Source organism: Syngnathus floridae, chromosome 17, assembly GCF_059516105.1.
Source record: "Syngnathus floridae isolate MCC-2025c chromosome 17, RoL_Sflo_1.0, whole genome shotgun sequence".
Classification (NCBI taxonomy): Eukaryota; Metazoa; Chordata; class Actinopteri; order Syngnathiformes; family Syngnathidae; genus Syngnathus; species Syngnathus floridae.
Window position 1 is genome coordinate 1,328,967 of NC_142429.1, and position 24,335 is coordinate 1,353,301.

The following is a 24,335-nucleotide window of genomic DNA, read 5'->3' on the forward strand; positions in this document are numbered from 1 at the left end:
AACAATACAACTACAGAACCCCCACCCCCAATTTATTATATATAATAATAATTGGCTCGGGTAATTAACACATTTCTTTGTTTAATACAGCACCTACACACACTAACCCGTTGGCAAGTCTCTCACCCGGTCGTGAACGGGAAATTGCGTCACTGACTCGTTCGTTAAGTTTTAACATAAATGTTTATTAAAATAATAATAATAATAATAATAATAATAATAATAATAATAATAATAATAATAATAATACATTCACGACTCGTTCGTGAACGGGAAGTTACGTCACTGACGTGTAAAGTCCCTCCTCCATCTAACGCTGGCTGGCGCTGCTGATTGGTCTTCACGAGTGAGTGAGTGAGTGAGTGAGTGAGTGAGTGAGTGAGTGAGTGAGTGAGTGAGTGAGTGAGTGAGTGAGTGAGTGAGTGAGTGAGTGAGTGACAGACAGCATTGCTGCTATGCTATTGCCAGCCGATACACGTTATGCCGACATTGATGTTTTAATTTTGTATTTGTTGGCTTGTCGTTGATGGTGTTATTATACCGAATGTGTTTGTGTTTGAATAAAAGGTTGAAGAAAAAACCCGACATTTGTTATTTTGGGGGACACCAACTCATATATCAACGTAAAACACATATACATATTGTCATATAAAGCAGTTAAACAAATGTCTGATTTTTATGTTTTGATTGGTGAATATAAAAATAAGGAATAAAACACCAGACAAGTTATAACATAAATGTTTATAATAATAAAAAATAAATAAATTAATAATAATAATAATAATAATAATAATAATAATAAAAGTACATCTCAAACCAGCAATCTAATGTGAAACTGCAGTCAATATATTGGATAACAACATTTAGGCATATTTATGCATACACGTTATTGCCAGAGATGTGAGTCACCCGGCTCACTCTTTGTTTGACCTTCTGCCCTCTGGGAAGAGGTACAGGAGCTTGCGCTCCCGCACCACCAGACTCGCCAACAGCTTCTTTCTCCAGGCTGTTAGGGCCCTGAACTCGCTACCCGCTTCTGCGTAGCGTGCGGCACTGTTGCGCTGTTTTCGGGAATGTCTGCTGTACGCGCACTTGCTCCTTTTTTTTTTTTTTCTGCTCCTCTTATTTATTTATTTATTGTTGTGTTATTTATTCATTATTTATTCAGCACGCTTTTGTTGTACTTGTTTACTTGTTTGTCTGTTGTGAGCCATGTCTTGTCACCGTGGGATAGGGGGGAACGAAATTTCGGCTTCTTTGTGTGTCTTTGGCATGTGGAGAAATTGACAATAAAGCTGACTTTGACTTTGACTTTGACTTAAAACCTACTATAAGTAAATCGTAAATCTACATTCTGGCTTACATAGTTCATGCCAGGAGACGCAACATATTCAGTGACTGATCCGTTGATGCACAGGAAGGCGGTTCACTCATTGAGTCGTTCGCGAACGGGAAAGCCAGGATTTGTTCCCTCACTGATCCATTCTTACGGTGAACTGGAAATGCGAATCACTCACTGAGTGATTCACTCACTGAGTGGTTCGTTCACTCGCAGATTCGGTCGTTGGTGAACGGGAAATGCAATTCACGACTCGTTGGTGAACGGGAAGTTACGTCATTTTCTTCTTCGTTTTGTTTTACGGCGAGGTGGCACCAGCTTCAATGGGCATTACTGACACCTACTGGTTGAAGTTATTTGGAAGGAAAAAAAAGAACGAATCACTTTAGGAAGTGATTCGCTCACTCTCGTTCACTGAATTGATTCGTTGTTTATGAACGAATCGTTCACTCACGAGCCAACACGACTGAGCCTTTCCGCTTGCTGTATCGGAGCAGGGCACTTGCTAACAAGCGTAACGCTCTGCTTGGCTGCTGTTTACTTGGTATTATTGTAGTTTAACCTAATCGTGCAGCCATTTCTAATTAGTTTCTCACTACGTCTGTACAAGACAACACGTTCTGTTTGCTAACTGCGAGTGCTAACACTTGCAAGTTAGCCTCTACGTCACACCTATTGGAGCCTGTAAAACAGAGAAGATGGCTTTATCGAGGACACGAGATACGTATTCAGGCGAGGACGGTGGCGGAATGGGGTTATCAGAAATGGACAACGGGTGCGGAGGCGACGAAGCGAGCCAAGGCGAGCAAATTGGCTCCTCTGGGGACGGAGGAGAGCTAAAAACGTGTGTGTTGGAGGGCTTCGGTGAGCGGGACGAAGTCGAGGCTCTCATCGCGGGTCTGCCGGACGTCCACGGGGAGCTGAGCAGTCGGGAGTCCGCCACGGAGAAGTTTCAGAGTGAGCATCACACGAGGGTGACCAGATTTGGGTTTCAGAAAACCTTTTTTTGGGGGGGAGGGGGGGTCATATATTATGACACAGATGACATGGTGTCTGCATAGCGATTGCATTTATTGGCCCGAATAACCCAAAATAACATATAAAATAAAAACATATTTACACAAACAAAACCATGTGTACACTGACATTTTTTAGTTTTACAGTGGTACACTAAGTTAAAAAAAGGAAATACAGTCAAACCTCGGTTTTCGACCACAATCCGTTCCAAAGGCGGTTCGAGAAGTGAATCGTTCGAATTCCGTTATCTATTTTTCCCATTACAAATTATGGAAAAAACTTTAATCCGTTCTAAGACAAAAAAATATACGCCTTTTTTAAGCATTTTTTCCTTTGCGCATTTTTGTCCGATCGCACAACTGCAGCGCACCGCCGAACGCGCAACCGTAGCGCGCCGGCGACCGCGCAACTGCACCGCGCTGGTCGCATTATAGTGACAGAGCCGTCGCTGAAATTTAGAGAATGCTTTTAAAGTCCTGGAATACTGCTCCGCGGCCCAGTTTACGGAGGGAACAATGAATGCCAACATGTACTGTGGAATACTGAAGCAGAGCATGATCCCCTCCCACCGTAAACTGGGCCGCGGAGCAGTATTCCAACACAATAACGACTCCAAACACACCTCCAAGACGACCACTGGATTCCAAAAGAAGCTGAGGGTGAAGGTGATGGCCTGGCCAAGGATGTCGCCAGACCTAAACCCTATTGAAAATTTGTGGGGCATCCTCAAACAGAAGGTGGAGGAGTGCAAGGTCTCCAACTTCCACCAGCTTCGTGACGTCATCATGGAAGAGTGGAAGAGGATTCCAGCGGTGATCTGTGAAGCTCTGGTGAACTCCATGCCTAAAAGGGTTACGGCGGTGCTGGAAAATAATGGTGGCTACACAAAATATTGACATCTGTGTCCAATTTTGACATTTTCAGTTGGGGTGTACTCACTTTTGTTGCCAACATTTTACACATTCATTGTTGTATTTTGAGCTACTTTGAAGTAACAATACATTTACTTTGCTATCCGAGCTCTACAGTGACTACTTAACATTGTCTCAAAGTGTCATTTCATCAGTGTTGTCCCATGACTAGATATAGTTAAAACATTGCAGAAATGAGAGGGGTGTACTCACTTTTGTGAGATACTGTGCCTGCCTTGCATGTCAAGCACTCAGCTTCTTAAGGATCACGACCCTGGCAAAAGCACGGGAATCTTTTTATTGAACTCCTCCGTGAACGTGCATTTTCATTTCAGCGTTCTACTGGCCAGCCCACCCTACTTCATAGCAAAGTGACTAGATTTAAGGAGAAGGGAGTGACTTATTTGTGAACGATACAGAAAAACCTGAAATTGAGTGAAATGGAAAGGACTGGCAATTCTATTGCAAATGTCCTGTACATGTATTATGTTTGAGGTAGTCCAACAAAATCCCAGACGATTTGGAAATTTCCCCCCGGACATTTTTTTTAGGGCTCAAAAGTAGGAAATGTCCATCAAAAGAGGACGTCTGGTCACCTTACGTCACACATTTCCCGGCTCCTCAGGCCTAAGCACGTCGTTCTCGCGGCACGTAGCGGAAAAGCTCACCTGCTCACTGTTCATGTCCTCAGCCCACAAATGTTCCTCCTCAAAGTCACTAATTAGTTTTTTTATTTGGGGACCAACCAATTTGTTTTTTACAATACGTATACATTTCACTAAGATTCTGCCAAGTACTCTAATCAATTAACCATAAATAAATAGTATAATTTTTGCTCATGTCCATTTAACAGAGATTCTCGACCGATATCAAGATCAACCTCATCTGCTGGACCCACACTTGGGTGAGTTTGTTTAAAAAAAAAAAAAAAAAACCTCAAATAGGCCTCAGAAGAAATACAATTTAAATGCATTCATTATGTTTTAGAGTGGATGGTGAACATGTTGTTGAAGCCGGTGAGGTGTGAGGACTGCCCTTCTTCCTTGTTTCATTTGGCCTTCAAGTTCCTCTACATCGTCTGTAAGGTCAGTCTGATCTGCATCTAATTCATTGGGTCTCAAAAATACATGCTGCAAAAATGTGACCACGCGACCGTTGGTCACTTCTCTTGACTGATTATTGATTTTTGTCTGTGCCCAGGTGCGAGTTTACAAAATCTTCATGCGGCGTTTGCCTCACGAGGTCGCCGACATGGAGCCTGTTCTGGGTTTGCTGTCCAAGCAGGATCCGACAGACACACAGGTTCCATCGGCACGAGACGGTCCTTCCGTTTTGGGGTCGGGAAAGGCAGTTGACCGTGTCGCCCTTCTTTTAGACGTGGTCGACACGCTACATTCTGCTGCTGTGGCTGTCCATGACCTGCCTCACGCCCTTTGACCTTTTTCGCCTGGATGGCAACCTGCAGTCGGAAGACGGCCGCGCCAGAGAGCCCATCATGGAGCGCATCCTCGCTATTGCCAAGGCAAGTTGAACTCGTTCCGATTCCGCATCGCCAGGTGCTATGGTTGAGAATGCTCTAACGCACGAAAAGTCAAAACAGGAGACAGATTACACTTCACTAATACCGTATTGGCCCGAATATAAGACGGTGTTTTTTGCATTGAAATAAGACTGAAAAAGTGGGGGTCGTCTTACATTCGGGGTCTAGACATTATAACCATTCACAACGCTAGATGGCGCCACATATTTTTATAACGAATGCTGAACTTAACTCCCCAGGCCAAAGCGAACCCCTGTCACGAAGAATAAAAATAAAAATAGCGGTAGCACGAAGAAGAAAAATAAAAAATAGCGGTAAGAAAGAAAAGACAAGAAAATAAGAGAACAAATAACAGAAAATGGAAAAAACAGAAGCCATTCATTTACACTATTGCACTTTAGTTTACATATTTAAATGTTCAACTATTAGGATGTGATAGACCGTTTTTGCATGATTTGAATGAGGCAAAATAACTTGCTTTTTCTCTAGAATGTATTGTTATAATCGTTTGTTGCAGATGTACTGTAATCATTTTCTGTATAAAAATTAAATTTGGTGTTCAAAAGTCTTTTTTCTAACTTGAGTCTTGAAAAAGAGTAGGTCGTCTTATAATCATGGTCGTCTTATATTCGGGCCAATATGGTACTCTTTGTCCCTGCAATTGAAAGCAGTTCCCAGGTCTAATAAAAGCAGTCTTCCATAAATGCAAATGAATGGCGCCCTCCCAGACTAATTTCCAAAGACCCGTATGTAGTCAAGTCCATTTTAGAGGTTTACTTTGGATTTAGGTTGACTTACTTTCAGTACAGTGATCCCTCGCCACTTGGCCCTTCACCTATTGCGGCCTCTGTGCATTGCGAGTTTTTATGAAAACAAATATTGCGGCTATATTCAGTGCAGGGCGGCACGTCTGCCTCACAGTTAGGAGGGTGCGGGTTCGATTCCACCTCTGGCCCTCCCTGTGTGGAGTTTGCATGTTCTCCCTGTGCCCGCGTGGGTTTTCTCCGGGCACTCCGGTTTCCTCCCACATCCTAAAAACATGCTTGGTAGGGCAATTGAGCACTCCAAAGTGCAAGCGCGGATGGTTGTTCGTCTCTATGTGCCCTGCGATTGGCTGGCAACAGGTTCATGGTGTCCCCCGCCTACTCCCCGATGACTGCTGGGATAGGCTCCAGCATGCCCGCGACCCCCATGGGGACAAGTGTTCTAGAAGACGAACGGACGGATTTTCAGAGCATCGCGGGTTTTTGTAGGGTCACTTGGAACACGGGGCTTTGTCTGTCTTTACAGCACACTATTGGCCTGTAGAGGAAACAAGACTAATGGGAACATGTTGATTTGTATCCTTGCCGCTAATTGGCTTAGAGCTGTAAGAGCGGTTCTAACCACGGTTTATCTCAGCCTCCCGCTACATAACCACTCTTCTACATCTCTTATTTGTGTTTCGTTTTGTCACGAACAAGGTCGGACAACTAAATGCAGCACGGGCTCTTTAGTTTAAAGGAGATAAGGAGGGATGGAATGCCGGCAGAGCTGGACAACGAGGCAAGCTGACAAGCCGGTCAGTGAGCGTGTTGTGCGTCATCGAAGCCCGTACATAGCGTGGTCGGGGACAGGCAGAAAGTTGAGCCAAACAAAGTCCAGAGCAGATCATAAAAGCAGGCTTTCATTAAACAGCGAATTAGGAAATGGGCATCACGCTACACAGGTGGCAGGCATATGTGTATCGAGGTAGAAAAAACACCGCAGATTGATGGGCTCGCGGGGTTTAAATACATGCCCTAATCAGCCGGTAACATGGGCTACAGGTGGCAGCGATCAACACTGATTAGCGCGTGCAGCTCCACATTGGATATGCGCGCTCCTGCGGACCAGCATGAGGGCGCGTCAGTAGGCCAGCGCGGCGAGAGCAGAGCGGAGCTGTGACACGTTTACAATACTTCTTTTGTGACTTTTGAGTTTTAGTGAAGCCCTAAAGAATGTTTCTAAAAGTCAGTTTAACTTTCAAATGTTTAAAAAGTGTTTAAAAACACAAAGTATTTAAAATACAATAAACTGTTAATTTTTTTAATAAAAGTCTTGTACGGATATCGTAAAAATATTGACTTCATGTTACGGATTTTCACCTATCTAGGAACCAATTATCAGGAATAAATGAGGGATCACTGTATGTGAATGCTTGGGTTTTGATATCACTAATACTGCTCATGTTTGCTCTATAGCCTCCTTAACAGGAAAAGAAATGGTCCACATATTTGCAACGTTGCACGTTTACTTCATGACCTCCTTAACAGCAGGAAAAGAAATGGTCCACATATTTGTGATCATGTCTTTTCTGTGTGCAGTCCTATCTCGGTGTCAGCGATAACTGCAGGCTTGCTGCTTCCGTCTTGGTGTCAAAGTAAGCATGGTAAAATAATCTTCTGCAAAAGACTTACGCAGAAGAGTATTCCTGACTTTGAACTGGAATGTGTTCATGTAGACCACTAGAGAGCGGTGTTTTGCTGCCTGGCTCATAAATGTGGCGCTCCATTGATGTTATTTGTTTGCTTGAGAGGTTCATGACGCGGCCAGATGTGCTCAAGAAGCACCTTGGAGGCTTCCTGGACTGGAGCCTTAACACGATCGAACAAAATAATGACCAGTCCCTGGACTCCATCAGGCTGCTGGATGGTGCTCTTCAGTCTCTGGTAAGCATGTGAATAACACATGCGCGCGCATGAACAAGTGGGTCAAGCCTTAGATACTTTGTATATATTTATAAATGAATCGTTTTTGTCATAAGTTAAAAGCGTTGCCAGGCCTATCAATAATCTGTGACATTCTTCTGTAAAAAAGGAGGATAAAAAACTATATCTCGTTAGTTGCATACCACTCCTCAAATGCCTCTTGCGGTTGTTCACTGGATGTTTGGGTGGCCTGTTTGGTTTTGAAAAGTTGCAGTATCCATCAAAGTTGCCACGCGACACAGCAACATGCCTCCCACCAAATCTGCACGTTGTGTCAATGAGGCCCTTGTCACGTTACTGAATGGTCACGCAAGCAAGTCGACGCATTTAATGACACAGGGAGATCCGATAAACTTGAAGAATGCATTCCTGCAACGTTTCAAGGCCTTAAACCAATTGTTGTATGGATGAAACCATTGTTTTGTTTCCCTGCCGCGGGCATTGAGTTACATATGGTGAAATCTCACATGCATAGAATTTTTCACTGACATCTGATTTGTGTTCTGACAGGCGATGCTTTTCCAGCATGGCAAACGGGAGGATCTCTTAGCGCACGGTAGGTTGAAGTTTGAATGGATGTGAAATCAATCTAGTAATCACATTCATCAAACTAGTATTCACATTGATTTCCAGGGGATTGGAATTGACTGTATGACCAAGAGTATTGCACTAAACTGTTTGGAGGTGAAATTACATTTGGCTGTTTGGGATTCCCACCCACTGATACACACACACACACACACACATGCGCACGCACACATGCACACACACACACACACACACACGCATTTTGTGAAGTTTGTTCTTCCTCAGTGGGAGGTTCACGCTCTAGTTTGCCTCCATGGGCTTTGTTCCATTCAGTTGTCTTTGCCTGTGGCAACAAAGAATATGAAAAGAAAAAATTTCATCAAGAGGGCATATTTGCATGCAGACACGTTAGGCTTCTTTCAATCGGGCGGGGGAGCCTTTTCCTCTTTTTATAAAGTTCGCCTCGGCTCAGGTTAAGCTGAGGATGGAATATCGTTGCGACAAAGAAATAAATGGGAGCGTTTGAATTTGCAACGTAATGTACAACACTTTGCGGAAGAAGGATCGTTTCCCCAACTGTGCAATTGTGAACAATGTTGTCCTTGTTCCCTCCTAGCTTGTCGAGTTTTGCACTGTCTCGAAGCAAAAGGGCTCTCGAAGAGCAGCCAAGCCACTTTGAGGAAGCTCAACGTCAAACTGATCCAGCGACTCGGCCTCACCTATCTGAAGCCTCGCTTGGCCCCTTGGAGGTGAGATGCGAGAGCGACGTCGCCTGTGATCCGAATCTGTAACTCATGACGTGAATGCATCCAAGGTACCAGAGAGGAAGCAGGTGCATAGCATCCAGCCTTTTGAGCAGCCCAGCCGACGACACTCTCCAAGAGACCATGCGAGGGGAGGACCACTATGATATCCCACAAGAGTTAGAGATTGTTATTGGTAAGTGGCTTCTGTTTTGCTTTTGGGCGCCACACTTGGGATGTGCAAATGCGAGCCACAGCAGCCACAATCGGGCTCGGTCGTAATCTTGACTGCCCGTTGAGCAGATGGGTCAACGTTTCGCCATTGTCGTTGTTCTCAGAGCATCTACTGGCCGGGCTCAAGGACAAGGAGACAATCGTGCGTTGGTCTGCGGCAAAGGGGTAATGAGTTGTCGTATACGCAAGACTTCCCGCTGCTTCATGCTCCTCATTAAGCACAAGTGTGCCTTTGAACCCATTCAGTGTTGGCAGAGTGACTGGGAGGCTTCCCAAGGAGCTGGCGGACGAGGTGGTGGCATCAGTGCTGGACTGCTTCAGGTAGGTTAGTTCAAAGGGAAAGCCCTTCTTGCCTGTCTGGGGGGCGTTGAGTTCACATGATAAAAAGAGGGTAAAAGAGCTATTTGTAAACAATAGCCATCCTTTTGTTCACATTTATATGCATTTGGGACATTAAGTATGTTTTGTGTTTAGTGTTTTTTTTTGTCAAGTTACAATATTTTGAACTTGTTTTTGCCTTTCAAATGTCCGACTCATGCCAAGCTATGTAGTTAACTGAAATGAAAGGTCTGTAGGTTGTAGATATGTGATGTTGTTGTGAATTAAATGAAAAATTTAGTTCAGAAAACTATTTTATTTTTAAATATGCCGGATCCACCTAGTATGCCGATGCCCAATTTCCTATATGAGTGTGTCTACGGCTTCATGAAAATATGCTTGCGGTGTATGGAAAAAATAGGCTTGCGGACGGTGAGCAAACTGCGGCGACGTTCCACTGGCGCGCTGCAGCCAGTGTGAGTTGACTCGCTCACTCCAATGCTTTCTATTCCTTGCGAAGTGCGGCACAAGACCGTTCTGCACCCAGTGTGAGCGAGGCGTTAAGCCACCGCGTGCGTGTGTGTGTGTGTGTGTCTGTGTGGATGTGCATGCGTGTATAAAAGCTTCCAGGAGACGGACAGCTGGCACGGTGGCTGTCTGGCCCTTGCCGAACTTGGCCGGAGAGGCCTCCTGCTGCCCTCCAGATTAAGCCAGGGTAAGTCATCATTACGTCCTCATAAATTGAGTGTATCTTTATTCATGCTTTTATTTGCCTGATAAAAAACATGCCCCATCATCATTCACTGCCCCATGCCTCATCAGGTACTTTATTAGGTACACCTGTAAGAGCTGTATCATCTTTACTGATGATATCAGCATATTTGTATTTTCGTGTGGTCAACGGGGTGGCGCATTGCGGCATGTGGATGCGTTGTGCCGCCTGATGCCCAAACCCAGCTCCTAATGGGGAAGTCAAACTCGTCTCGTACAGGTGCAACGAATGGACTGTAAGATTTTTAATTTTTTTATTTTTAACAGACATTACATGCCAGGTAGAGTGACCTCACGTTTCCTTACGAAGCGATCAGCATCTATCTTTCACTGCTTCAGTAATGTCCATGTTCAAGAGGATGATCTCATCATAACAAAGAATACAGTCCATCTTGTCTCTTCTTAATCCAGAAAAAAATTGCAGTCATCTCAGATCTGAACAGAGAAAAACCAAATCAACAAAGGTCCGAGCAGTCGCGATGAAAGGCGAGTGTCGCTTTTCCTTGTTTAGTAGCGACGAGGCCTCCTTACGGGCCGCGCTGCCGCTTTTCTCCTCTTTGGTTTGTGTGGGTTTTGTAGTTTGGCCTGACTGCTGCCGGGTCGCTCGGTGCCTGCCGCATTCCTGCGTTTGCTCTTTTCCCTTAAAGCTGACAGCCGGTCGGCAGCAGTGGAATCTTGCGCTGGCCGGCGCAGCAAGGCGAGCTGACAGAGTGCCAGCGCCGCCCTTTGCCTCTGCTCACACGCTTCTTCGTCCATGGGCTCGGCGTGAGGAGAGCGGAGGCTGAGGTTGAGCGGCACCTCGACGCCCTGTGGCTCGTCTGCGCCTGAGCTGTCCGGGTGCCTCATCGAGAGGTTTAGCGGTGCCACGGCGCCTGTGTTGTCCTCCTGTTTGGACGCCGCTTCCGAGCACCGTGCGGGCATGCCGCAATTTCCAAACCTCTCGGCCCATCTGTTGGCGAGATCCGTCCAGCAATTGGAGTCGTGCAAGATGACAACAAATATAAACGTGAGTGCGACGGACGGACGAATGTAGCGGATCATTTCTTACCCCTTGTCGGCAAGCAGAGTTCCGAGCTGCAGCAGGCTCTCAGCTGTGTCCTTGCGCCGGGCGTCGCTTTGCTCTTCTATGGGCGAGCGGCAGCCCTGCGGGCCAGTGTCCTGCTGCTTCCTCTGGCTGGGTCTATTGGGGGAGCCCAGGGCAGAGCAGCCCTCTTTGGGGCTCAGCCCAGTCTCCTTGTGTCCGCTTTGCCCTTCTTCAGCCAAATGATTGTGAGCAGACGGCATGTCAACGTGCTTATCTCCAGCAGCCGGGTTTTGCCAGTACCAGTGCAAAGGGAGATACCCGGAGAGCTGGCGGGCTCTGTACAGGCCGCAATGAAACGGCCGTCCCGTGTCCGTCGGGTGACAGTATTGGTATGGGTACGTGGTGGCCATGAGTGAAGCGGAAGGCGGGGCAGTGGCCTGCGGTGTCACTGGCCTCTGGGGATCCGCAAAGTCAAAGTGCAGAGGAGCAGACGCGCTCGTGTGATGCCTTGCGGTATGGTTGTAGGGAGAATAGAAAGGCCCAAAGTAAGGCGTGTACTCAGGACCCACGGGTGAGGGGAGTTGCCGTAGCGTCCAGGGGAAGGGACAGTCTGACAGCCGCACTAACGACGTCTTTGCTCGGGCTCCGTCGGGGTTGGGCGTCACCAGGGAGAAGGCGGACGGGCGAGGCCAGTCTTGCTCCTCAGCCGCCACGTCGCTGGCCTTTGTTAAGAGGCCACTTTCCCTCATGCCCGCGGCATCGCTCTCTGTGTCAACTTCCTCCGCGGTGTGGCTTCTTTCCACCACCGCCGCTGCGTTCTCCTGCGCTCCTGGCAAAGTGGCCCCACTCTTTGATTTGTTGGCGGGGGCCTTGAGCTGGCGAGCTGTTTGGCTGTTCTTCTGGGACACCAGGGAGATGGAGTTTTTGCACAAGTTGTATTTCATGTGGTTGAAGAGGTGCGACTTCTCATTGCAGGTGAAGGGACACTGGAAGCACTGGTACTTGAAGGGTTTCCCCGGTGGGCGCGGGATGTAGTGTGGCCTTTTGGGCTTCCGTTCTTGGGCACTGGCCATTGCCATCCAATTCCTTCATTGACAGGGGGGCAAAATGTGACACCCAACGACACACTTGAGAGCCCAAACATTTCTCTTCCACTCTTATGGTCTCGTATCGACTCGTGTCGCTGCGTGCGACTGAAAGTTAAGCGCCATTTTTCATTGCATTTGTCGTTTGCGTTCAACGCTCGGATTACGGCTAGAAACGAAATTGGACGGCTGTCCGTCGAATGGATGCCACGGCGGGTGCGTCACCCCAAGCTCGACTCGTTTTCAGCTTAGCCATCAGACATGTGAAGGGATCAACTGCAGGGATGAGAATTTTCCGCGGATCCGCTGATTTCCGTGTTGTTTTCCATCGAAAGTATCATTTTCGTGAATCGTGCAAATCCGTTGAGAATTTTTTTTTTATATATCGGGGGGGGAAGCAGCCGGCCAGCTGGCTGGGCAACGTTAGCCTCGGCGACTCGGGAGCATTCGCCCGCCGCGACAGCATCTTTTGGCACATCTCAAGGCAAAATTAGTTAAGCTGCGAATACGGAAATCGGCTTGCCTCTGTAAACCTAACTCACTGGCAGCAGTGATGCGACATTTGCCTTATTTTCGGCAGCATTTTGGCGCTACTTTTGTCACATCATTTCCACTTGTTAACTTAACTTACGCGGAGAACTAAGTGTTTTTACACCGCCACAATGTGAATTTGCGATTGGGTTTTCATCACATGTAGACGAGTTATTTAATTAGATAGATCGAGGGCCTGCTCAGCAAAAGTTTTCGCCAGAATGGCTAAAGTTTTGGAGAAATAAGATGAGGATCGTGCCAGGGAAATAGACAAGCCAAACGGGATCAAGAACTGCTTCGGTTAGACATGGCTCAAGAGCAAGGTCATCTTACAACTCGGAACACAGTCCATAAACATGTGCCTGACGGAACATATCCGTAAAGTAGATGTCCCGGGGAAGGTTTTGTGTATTCTCTGTCAAGATATGATCAGCTAAGGGGGTCGAGGCGTTAGGACCATTAAGGAGCACATCGAAACAAAAAAACACAAAGGCACGTTTTTTTGTTTTTTTACAAGGATGTGGGTTTAGAAAGTTAGCTAATGTTAGGTTATTGTCATGATATCATTAATGAATACATCTTCAATGATAGATTATATATATATATATATATATATATATATATATATATATATATATATATATATATATATATATATATATATATATATATATATATATATATATATATATATATATATATATCGGCCCCCCAGACTCCCGGCCACTTTTCAGTGTTTGTCACATTTGCCATTCTCATCCCTGCAACTGGAACATCATTTGGGAGGATGAAAGCCAACAAATAGTGTTTTTTTTTTTTTCTTCTTCTTCTGTTTGCTTATAAGTTTCACCCTGGCCCAAAGGCATTAGGACATATTTGTTTTGAATAATACGAGTGTATGAGCAGGCGCTCCAAAATCTCGAGCCGCCCAAAAGTGCGCAGCCTGAGGCGAATGGATTTTCTACAACTGCTGGCCCAAACAGGTCGTATACCAAACAGACGCATGCTTGCATATGCAAACATATGCATGCCGTGCATTTGCATGGCCGCAAATGCCGTGGAAAATACCCGCTGCTGTCGCTCATCACATTGCGGCCAGCCGGCTGCCAGGAATACAAGGAGTGTGCGTTTTCTTGTTTTACCTGAGCCTTTTTCCACATTGTATTTTCGCAAAAGCGTGTACAACAAGCTGTAGTGGCGCCTGCGCGGAGGAACTTGCTTGTCGTTTGCTGTTGCAAGAAGTTGTCGCTCAAGTTTGGCCACTCCCTTGCTAAGAACGCCAATTAGCTCTATGACAAAAAAACAAGGCTGCTGCATCCAAAAGAGATTTTCCTTTGGATGCAGCAGCCTTGTATCGGTTTTAACGTTGAGTCAAGCTTACAACCTGAATTCTCAAAACATCAAAGGAACAACAACCGCCCGCCAATCGGCATGCTCCCAATCACCATATGCTCGTCAGACAAAAGCCATCACCATTACCTGCTCTGGAAGTGGAGGTGGGTCCCGCTCCTCTGCCTCAAGTGACTGTGCGAGCCAGCGTGCGTGAAGCCCATTCACATTCGCTTGAGCGGTTGTGGGCGGGGCCTCAGTAGTCCCAAGAGCGGCGCCCTCGGGCAACACCAATGTTGCTGATATTAATCGAGCCTCCAGCAACGGTTTGCACTATGAGCCCCCGCTCACCGCAGGTCCTCCTTTTGACAAATAATTGTGGGCACGCTCGTTTATCACTCGAATGTGTCCATTTGTTTGGCTTTTTCATGTTTGTGAGTGGGCTCTATTCCCCAGCGAGCAGGCGTCCCATGGGTAATGCTTTGAGGTTTCGTTTGGCTGTTGCTGACATGGGGCCACTTTGTCTTGTGCAGTTGTGCCGCTCATCACCTTGGCCCTGACCTACGATGAGAAGAGGGGCGCGTGCAGCATTGGCTACAACGTGCGCGACGCCGCCTGCTACGTGTGCTGGTCCTTCGCCAGGGCCTACGATCCCAAAGAGCTGCGGCCCTTTGTCAACCAAATCGCAAGGTCAGAGCAAAAGACGGCTGACTGCGAGAACCGGACCCAGTTCGATCCAGGCCGGCGCGAGTCTGAGTGGTCGATAACGCTCGTGGCAAAGGCAAACGTGTTGCGGCTCGCGACTCAGCAGCCCGCCGGCCTCCGCAACACCTTTCTCTCCGTTTGCCCTCATGGACAGGATTGCCGGGTTTTGCCTGTCGGCTGTGGGTTTCGGTCACCGCTTTGACAAGCTGGTTCCTGCTCCCTTGGAAGGGAAACTGACTCACTGTTGCGTGTGTGGGAACCAGGCAAAGCATTTGTCTCACAGACCCTGCCGGTAACTGGTTGATCCTGCCTCGTGAGCAACGACTTATCCGGAGTGGAATCAGGACTCGTTTTTTTTTGTTCTCCTATCCCCGGGGTAGGCGCAGTTGTTAAAGGTCAAAGTGTCAGCAGAGGTAGTTGACATCTGATCCCTGCCCCCAAAGACACACGCTGGTCGTGTTGGTCGGAGCATTCGTCTTAGCGTTTTCTTTCTTTGTTTTGCTTGCTTTCTTTCTTTCTTTCTTTCTTTCTTTCTTTCTTTCTTTCTTTCTTTCTTTCTTTCTTTCTTTCTTTCTTTCTTCGGGTTGTGGTTTGCGATCGTAGCAATCATGGGTCGATTCCGATGGACATGATCAGCTAAAAAGATGAAAATGTTCCACGAGCAGCAGCTTCATGAGCTTTGGAATGACCTCATGTGAATGCATCTTTTTGGTGAAGTGGCTCGCACAAAGCAGAATTTCTGAATTGTGAGCCGGCTGAACTTGGGTTTTCATGCTTGTTTGCCTCGACAGCTCTTTGCTGGTGGCGGCCACGTTCGATCGAGACGTCAGCTGCCGCAGAGCCGCCTCAGTGAGTGCCTCCTAGCGACCTTTGTGACCTGTGCATCTTGCTCATGAAAATGTTTTTGCTTTGTCCCAGGCTGCTTTCCAGGAAAACGTTGGCAGGCAGGTTGGTGATCACACCTCTCTTCAATATTGTGGGTTTTTTTTTCCGCTTTTTCCTCTCCAAGCTCATTTGCTACCAAGTGTTCATCTTGCAGCGCTAGTGAAAGCCTTCGAACAGTGGGGCAATAGTCACAAAGGCAGGCCAAAGTTCAGGCCTGCCCTTTAGCATTGCAGTATTGTTCAAGCGTTTTGTTCTTGACCGCAGGGGACGTTCCCTCACGGCATCGATATTGCAACGGCGGCGGACTTTCACGCTGTGGGCATTCGCAACCGCTGTTACCTGAACACCAGGTAAGCAATTGTCAGCCGAGGGAAGAAGCGCCACTGCGACTCAGGCGCCCACCTTCAGAATTTGCTTTTGGCTTTGCAGCGTTTACATTGCCAGTTTTCCTGAGTACACCAAAGCCATGATTGACCACTTGGTCGTCAAGAAGGTCAACCACTGGGATGGGTAGGTCATGTGTGTTGTTTTGTGTCATGTTTTCTTTTCTTTGAGTCATCTCTTCACATTTTGCCAGCAACAAGTAAGCAATTGTCAAACGTGTTTTCCAGTGCGATTCGAGAGCTCACCTCCAAAGCGCTTCACAACCTGACGCCTCAAGCACCTGACTACATGGCGGCTTCAGGTAAACCCTTTGCACAGCCTTGCTCAACTGTTCCAGGAGCATTTTTTGCCGTACAAAGCTTTACAAAGGAAAAGTCTTTCTCGCGCCTTTGCTGCAGTTCTGCCACAGCTGTTGAAGATGGCGGCGGCGGCAGACCTTCAAGGTCGCCACGGAGCCATCTTGGCGTGTGCGGAGGTGACCTATGCACTCTACAAACTAGGCCTCCGCACTGTCAGGTAGATCTTTACAAGCAACGCCACCAAAACAGTCGCGCGGCGGCGGCTGGCCGCCTTCAAGCGCACAACCGCTCGCAAGTCACCTGGGTTGTAGCTGTTGCTCACATCTTCAACATACTATTTTGCCGTTCATCTCTTTGCTACCATCAACTCTGGGAGAAATCGTGACCACAACTTATAACATGGTCATTTTGTATGTGAAAGTGTCAGCCCTTTGCATTCCCAAGTAGTGCTCCCTTGCAAAAAGCTTGCTGCCATTGCAATGAGTGTTTTGTTTCGCTTCACTGGAAGAAGTGTGTTAATGAGTTGAAGCGCCGCGTGCTGCCGCAAATCCAAAATTGGAACGTGCTTTGGAAGTTCTTCCAGTTTTTGTTATCTCATTGTTCCAAACAACAGGACTGTCGTGGACATGGTTCCCTCCGAGTGTGTGGCGGCTTTGAAGGATCTTCACCAGAAAGTAAGACACGCTGTGCATGTTCAATCATTCTTTGGGCTAAATTGGATGTGTTGACCCACTTTTAGATCCAAGACAGGAAACAGTACAGGTAAGCAGACAGGAAGAAGTCAACATGCTGCTGATGGGCATTCCTCATAATGATGGCTTTGATGGTTTTCTTTTGAAGGGGCTTTGGTGGAGAGCTGATGAGGCCAGCCAGTGAGTCACTCTTAAAAAAAAAAAAAAAGGTTTTTAAAATGAACGTCATTCTTCCTGCCTGCAAGATGACATCCGAGCTCCTTGTTTGAATTGCAGTGTGCCGACTTATTGAGACGCTTTCCTTGTCCAAAATGCCGTTCAAGAACGAGCCGGTCATCGGTGAGTCAGTTTGCTTGAACCCGCGTGAAAAGTCGCGACAGGCACGTGAGCTTGCCGCTTTGCCTTGCAGCCGGCTGGCAGGCGCTTGTTGACGACACCATCGGGTCACTTCATCTGCTCTCAGGCCGTGTCAAGGACGGCGTCTTGGTAATGCGTCCGTGTGGGCACCGTTAGTGCACTCAGCTTTGAGCAGCGCTCTCGTTTGCGTCCGCAGGATGCCGCGCTGCGTGCCCTGTCTGCCTTGTGCAAGGAATACTACCAGACCCGGCCTGGGCAGGCTGACCCAGAGCAGCAGAGTGAGTTATTTTTCAAGAGATTAATTTGTGACATTTTTCATGCAATGACAGGTCTCTTTTTTGTTGTTGTTTTGTAAATGTCTGCTCATAGCAAACGCTTGATGAAGCCGGCCGCAGTTGTCCAATTTGCCAACCAAATATAATGTGTGTGTGTTTAGGCGCGCTCGTCACTCGCTATACGGAGGAGCTGCGGAGTCCGCAGATGCTCAGCCGTTGCAGCTCTGCCCTCGCCCTCGGCTGTCTGCCGGGCTTTATGAGCCGCGGCAAGCTCAAGCAGGTGCGCCTCAAGTCAAGGTGCCTTTCGTACTGCACGCGCTCTCTCGACGTCATCTTAAGTTGCGTTTGCGTGGCCCCAGATCTTGGACGGCCTCGGCCAGATGCACGCCGCCTGTCTGCGCGAGCGCCGTTTCCCGGAGGCCAGGAGGGACGCCGTCCAAGCGCTGGCCCAGTGAGCGCCCTCTTTTTCTTCCATTATTGGGTTGGGATTTTCATTTGTTTGCTTTTTGCCATGTCCTTGTTCGTCAAAGGCCCTCTTGTGTCTTCATTGTTGTTTGTTCTGCCGTGCGCAAGCTTCACTGAGGGCAAGATAAGACTGACCCTACTGGCTTTACCTGCAGGACCTGAATGACATGTCACTCAAATGGGAGCCTACGCTTTTTTTTTCTTCATTTATTAACACGTTTCCTGACAGGGCTCCCACGAGGGTTTCTCAAACAATTGTGCTGTTTACTTGTTCCAAGGCCCCCCCCTGCTGGCCCTCCAAAACTCTTCAGGATAAACTCAACATAACTTTATTTATCCGTCTAAAAACAAGGCTTCAATTGGCATTCAAGTATCTTACAGAAAAAAGAGGGAATGTGAATTGAGTTGACTTGTTGGAGAAGAGAAATAAAGATGTAGCTGAATCAGTCCTGCCCTGTTGGTATAATTTTGAGCAAGGAAGGCACCAGAAAATACGCAATGGATACCCATTGTGAACCGCCAACCTTTGGCCCCGAAGACCAACAACTTTTAAGGATTACATATTCAATGTTTTGAGCGCAGCTGCGGGGTGTTGGTGTTGACATGTGACATGTGACCATCTTGGTTCTTCTTTCTAATCAGAGTATGTCTGAAAGCGGGCGTTTGTACCGGCGGGTCTCCAGCGTCTTTTCTGTGCTCGGAGAACATTGCCCACGTGTACGCCGTCCTGCTGGACAGCATGGATGACTACGCCACCGATAGGAGAGGGGGCGTGGGCGCCTGGTGAGTGGTGTTCGCTCGCTGCCTTTTTCTCCTCTGCTGCCTTTTTCCTCCTCTGCTGCCTTTTTCTCTTTTGTTGACAATGTTGCCCTCCCTCGGGGCCTGCCTCACTTGTTCCCCTGCGCACACCCGATTGTCTCAGCAATAGCCCGAGGCAACGCTTGCATCCTCAGCAGGCAGGAATGCCACCCACCCGGCTCGTCCGTTGTCCTTTTTTGCGACATGGGACAGGCGCGTTCTTTCTACCTCTGTTCAAAAACATAAGCCCTGCAGGTGCATCTTCAAAACCTCTAATGTGGTCAAAACGCAATCCATTTTGTAGTTTTATTATAAAACATGTCAAATGCATGATTTATAGTTTTATTGTTTGTTTTTTTCATCAGAATGGTTACTATACATTTTGATTAGGTTTTATTTTGATTAGTTTTGGGATTAGTTTTTTTCCAAAGAGCCAATGACAGAAGACATCCTTTCTAAATGAAATGTGCCCTTTTGTAAATCAAAATTCAGTAGGAAAAAGTCTTAAACCTTCTGTTCAATGAATCTATTCTAATATATATTGGAATTTAACTTCTTAAATGAACATCAAGATGTTTTTGTTTTTTTCTACAATATTTGACTTTATTGAGATGCACCTGTATTTGAAAACACCAGTCACATTCCATTTTGGTTTGACAATTTCAATGTACGCCACCAACTTTAATGCAATCTCACCATACCCGTTTCGCGCCCCCCCCCCCTTCTTTTGATGTTTTTTTTTTTTTTTTTTTTTTTTTTTTTTTTTTTTTTTTTTTTTAGGGTGAGAGAGGCCGCAATGACGAGTCTGAAGGATGTGACAATCCTGGTGACACAAACAGCCCCAGAGATCCTCCTCCCAGAGCAGTGAGTAGATGCCAAGGGTCTAAGTCGAGACCCTTCCATCGCGCCTTCCTTTGAGATTGTTTGTTAACGCCTCCTTCCATGACACATTTTTAGTTTGAAACACAACGAAAGAAAAAATAATTGATGGTTCATCATGGCACTTTGCTTGTACTTTTCCAAATGGTTAAGCCCTCTCAGGCAGCTCGACAGCACATCTGCCGCGGTGTTTTTTTTTTTTTTTTTTTTGCTGGAAGTTGTGATTGTTGCTCGCAGGGTGAAGTGCATGATGGGCAAGCTGGCGCGGCAGTCGGCTGAGAATATCGACCGCTACAGAGCGCACGCCGGCGCCATCTTCACGCACCTCCTGCACCACTCCGACCCGCCTGTTCCGCACATCCCCCACAAGGAGGCGCTGTTAAGCATCTTTCCACCGTGAGTGCCTGCCTGTCGCCTGCCCAGCTCGCGTTTCCTTGTCACCTTCATGAGGGGCTCTTCCTTCCTGTTTCAGGGATGTCAAATCCAGTCTGAACTGGAAAGCGCCATCCCAAGCCTTTCCATATATCACCCGGCTACTTGGACTGCCCGAGTACCGCGACCAAACCTTGCTGGGCCTCACAGTGTCGGTGGGTGGGATGGCTCAATCCACAGTAAGTGGACGGCAGCACGCTCCTCTTGTAGACTGTTTGTGATTCGTGAGGGAAAACGTGTGCATTGCAAATATACTGAAAGAGGGAGCTGAGCGTCTCAAGGTCTTGCACCGTCATTAGACGATGGTCCATTTCAGTTTTATCATTGGGCTTAGTCAAGTGTCCCCCCCCCCACTCTCTCTCTCTCCTTCTCTTTCTGACTCTGTCTGTCTCTGTCTGTCTCTTTTTCTCTGTCTGTCTCTCTGCGAGGTCACTAAAACAACCGCGTTGCCGACGAAGTCCGTCCGAGTTTGTTTTTGCTCTCGCCACTGTTTTTTTTTTCTACACACAAGACTCGGAAATGTTGGCGCAGGGCCGCCTGCAGAATGAGCCGGGCCCAAATCAACACACAACAATTATGGAGCCAAAGCGTAGGCCGGCCTTCCGCTAAGCGTCCTGTGGCGGAACCTCGGCTAGATCCCTATCTATTTAGGGAACTCGAAAGAGGATTTTATGTCATCGGCAAACGTACAAGCTGTCGCAAGGCTCATAATTTAGCGCCGATTGGAGCACGGTGCCGGACTGCGAGCTCCAGCAGATTGGATGGCTGCGAGATTTGGAATGTGGCCCGTTTGTGCAAACAAACCGCTGAGCTGCTGTGCCCCTTTCAGGTGACGGCCTCCTCCCAGTCTTTGCTTGACTTCCTGCGTGGGATCCAAGGTGACCGCGCCGCCCTGGAGCACTTTGCCATGGATGCCCTGATTCAAATCTTGAGAGAAAATGTCCGCAATACCAGGTACCAAGAGCAGCTCTTGGTCTTTGTTGTCACCCAAAGCACATTGAGTCAACCATTTGCTGCTTTGTGATCAGGGCAAAGCCACGTCTGATAGAGTGATGGACGGAAGAATGAATGAATGAGTGACTGAATGGATGGATTGAATGGTCTTGGTCAACGACATCCTCCTCTACTTTGACTTGTCTGGCTTACAACTGATTTCAACAGGATGTCCTTTTCAGAATCGCCCTCCCTTTCCTCAAGATGTCGAACCTGCTGTTGTCTAACGGCTGCTTCGACATCTTCACCTCGGAAGAAGAGTGAGTGTCACTGCAGCTTTTTCACGCGTGGGCTATGGCGCTGATGCACCTTTTGCCCCCAAGTCACCCTTTCTGCGTGGAGCTGCTGTCGCTGTGCCGAGCGGTTGGGCGGTCCAAGGACGTGTACAAGCTGCGCGCCTGTGTCACCGTGTGAGTAGCTGCAAGCAAAGCAAATAGCAAACGTCCACGCTGACTCGTGCCACTCGTTCATCTCCCCCAGCTACTGCGGTCTCATCCAGTTCCCGGGCCAGGTCCGCAAAGAGGTCTTGGAGGAGCTGCTGATGCTGCTCTGCAACTCCTTCCTCTTGGTATGTTGCAAAGAAACAACAGTGCACTCGTCACCCGGCTCCCTTTAATTCTGTTGTCTCTCCGCAGGTTAGAACGACAACTGCCAGGCTGATGTACGAGATGCTGCTGACATACGACGACGTCGTCGTTCCTGACGTTTTGGACGATGTCATGAACCTGCTCAGCGATACAGACTGGTAAGGAGCCACGTTTTGAGAGACCATACCTTTTTCACCTCACGTCTCCAAGCGAGCAATGTCCCTCCCCTTTTTGTTTTGTTTTGTTTTAAGGGAACGTGAACCTGCCACTCTGCACACCACTAGAAATGAGCTACATCATTTGCTGGGAGTCTCCATGAAACCTCCGGTTGCTCAGGTAACGCACCACACAGAGCTGATCTTGACCTCAGCGACATCTTTTCTGATCCACCAATCGGGACTTGCGTTGATGTTTTGCAAGCGCATTACACACAGCTGACTTCATGTGTGTCTCTTTCTCCACCTCTGGCAGAACATGTCCCCAGAGAGTCAGAAAATGGACGGATGACATTGCGTTGAATGCATGAGTCTTCCCTTAGTCAGCCAAATAAAAGAGCCAAGTCATCCTTTGCATTGCTCTTTTTTGTCGCATTCAAACTGTTGTAACCAGGGCGGTGGACTCGGTCCGATTTTGAGTCGGAGTCCGGCCTCTTGACCACCGAATCCGAGTCCGAGTCAGTGTCTGAGTCCGGCTGTCCATTTTTTCTGTTAATTCATGTGACTGCTTAGTCTTTATTCAAGGCTAATTTAGATCAAAATCAAAATAATGATATAAGCTGGGTGACATAATCATCCTTGACATTGGTACATAATGTAAACATTAGCCTAAGTGCAACTCAACGTGGCCGCATTGATCGTAAGCAGGGCTGTGGACAGTATTCCTACGCGCATTCTCAGCAGCATGATGAAAATAAAATTGAACGTATTTTTTTTTATTGTCGGACTCGGTGGACTCGGTCAAAATCAGCACCGAGTCCGGCAAAAATCACAGAGTCCGACCGAGTCCGAGTCCCCGAGTCCGAGTCCACAGCCCTGGTTGTAACAATCTCTGACTCAAAATGCTGCATTTTGCTGTTGCGTTTGTGCTCATAGCAAGTGCTCACACCAAGCATGTTGTCTTTCCAGCGACACTCTTTGTCCTTTTGTGAAATGTCTAAAGGAATAACAGATGTGGCATGGTTGAATTTGAATGTCATCCTGCATTGAAGGTCTCGCTTTGCTACTTTTGCCCTACCGTGGCCTCTTGACAAAGGGCCGCCTGTTGCGTCACGCTCGTGGACCGTTTGGCACCCGATGCCGAGAATTCAGCCTCGCGGACATCTTGCCTTGCATTCTTTGTGCTAATTGGATTTCATTTCATAAGGTTTCTTCCTTTTTCCGGGGGATCTGTGCCTTCTTGTATGGAGTTGAACTTGCTTGTCTTTGTTGTTGTTTGGCGCTCAAAGGCTGCGTTTGAACCACGCCATTTGAAAATAAAGTCAAACGTTGACAATAAAATAAGAATTTGCGCTTTGAATATGAGTCACGGAATCCTAACTAGACCCTCTGCTGCTAGCATATTCTTTCCAAATGAGGACAAAATGGATGGATGATTGAGAATTGTGCAATCCTTGAAACCAGCTGTGCCTTTTGGGCTCCGTTGTGCTTTGGAGAATTTGGATCTTTCTGTGACGTCTCAACGATAGCAGCCACAAGGATCGATTGTGGCTATGTTAGGCCAGCGTATAAGTGCTGGCATTGTTGATTGTGCCAGCCAGCCACATTGACACCCCGATTCTTAATATCTATCGCCCTGCCCGTAATTCCACTTTAATTCAATCCCAGCCCCAGATAGACATTCCTGGAGTGGTTTTATTGTGAAAGGGGGGGTACATCTCACCAGGGCGAATTAATGGTAAAGTCAGCAACAAGCTTTCAGTACAATGCCAAGGGCCTGAGATGACAAATTGTTAAAAGGTTTACAGTTGCTAGCCATGGTGATGGCTCATGTACAAAGTCGGTCTTGTAGAGCGAGCCGGAGACTCGAGGAGGAGGGGGCGCCTGCTAGGATCTTTGCAACAAGCGGCGGTCTTGGGAAAAAAAAATATAAATAAAGCATTTGGTGCCACTCTTGTTCAAAGTGTACGTGCTGGCAAGCCAAATAGAAGACAGAAAATGCCACATAGGTTTGCCTTCAAGCCCGCGAGCCTCATGCTAGCGCATAATCGGAAGCCCCACAGGAAGGCTAACAAATGGCATCATTTCGCCAGCCCTACTTGGAATATTATCTTCTCTATGCTGACATCGTTGAGGACCTGCCCTGCTCTGCCCCTGTCCCGTCAGGACCGATTTGAAAAACACGGTTGGACCGGCGCACGAGATTTTGAAGGCGCTACGGCAGATGCGCTTCACATGGCAACATGTGCAGGCTAAAATTTGATAGCCTCATCTCAGGTCTACATACGCATCTCAAAAGCGCTAGGGCCAAGAGAAATGCTGCGAAAGGA

The 24,335-nt window shown here is 47.4% G+C and overlaps 2 protein-coding genes across 6 annotated transcripts; one reads left to right on the forward strand and one right to left on the reverse strand.

Moving 5' to 3' along the window:
* The first annotated feature begins 1,782 nt into the window (after positions 1-1,782).
* On the forward strand, positions 1,783-22,418 carry tbcd (tubulin folding cofactor D). 3 transcript variants are annotated; one of them, XM_088356752.1, is made up of 39 exons: positions 1,783-2,296; positions 4,121-4,171; positions 4,255-4,352; positions 4,468-4,569; positions 4,643-4,789; positions 7,153-7,208; positions 7,365-7,497; positions 8,047-8,092; positions 8,681-8,813; positions 8,879-9,003; positions 9,146-9,206; positions 9,288-9,362; positions 9,983-10,074; positions 14,633-14,789; positions 15,596-15,653; positions 15,723-15,752; positions 15,954-16,039; positions 16,119-16,199; positions 16,301-16,374; positions 16,472-16,589; positions 16,986-17,046; positions 17,112-17,134; positions 17,213-17,244; positions 17,341-17,403; positions 17,474-17,550; positions 17,618-17,699; positions 17,858-17,976; positions 18,056-18,147; positions 18,804-18,944; positions 19,740-19,823; positions 20,076-20,234; positions 20,311-20,449; positions 21,100-21,224; positions 21,446-21,523; positions 21,587-21,673; positions 21,744-21,831; positions 21,899-22,008; positions 22,102-22,186; positions 22,322-22,418. In XM_088356752.1, the coding sequence occupies exons 1-39, from the start codon at positions 2,038-2,040 to the stop codon at positions 22,355-22,357; spliced, it is 3,663 nt and encodes a 1,220-aa protein (XP_088212878.1). In that variant the 5' UTR covers positions 1,783-2,037; the 3' UTR covers positions 22,358-22,418. The 3 variants fall into 3 exon arrangements, 2 of the variants coding, with proteins under 2 accessions (XP_088212878.1, XP_088212877.1); XR_015853205.1 differs by lacking the exon at positions 22,322-22,418 and having other exon boundaries at positions 21,432-21,523; positions 22,102-22,140; XM_088356751.1 differs by having other exon boundaries at positions 22,102-22,418.
* Positions 10,371-14,402, reverse strand: znf750 (zinc finger protein 750). 3 transcript variants are annotated; one of them, XM_088356754.1, is made up of 4 exons: positions 14,250-14,402; positions 11,179-12,240; positions 10,662-11,079; positions 10,371-10,565 (listed from the first exon to the last, which is right to left on the reverse strand). In XM_088356754.1, exons 1-4 carry the CDS (start codon positions 14,321-14,323, stop codon positions 10,560-10,562), a joined length of 1,560 nt encoding a protein of 519 aa, XP_088212880.1. In that variant the 5' UTR covers positions 14,324-14,402; the 3' UTR covers positions 10,371-10,559. The 3 variants fall into 3 exon arrangements, with proteins under 3 accessions (XP_088212880.1, XP_088212881.1, XP_088212879.1); XM_088356755.1 differs by adding an exon at positions 13,913-14,118 and having other exon boundaries at positions 10,371-11,079; positions 14,250-14,275; XM_088356753.1 differs by having other exon boundaries at positions 10,371-11,079.
* Positions 22,419-24,335: the final 1,917 nt, after the last annotated feature.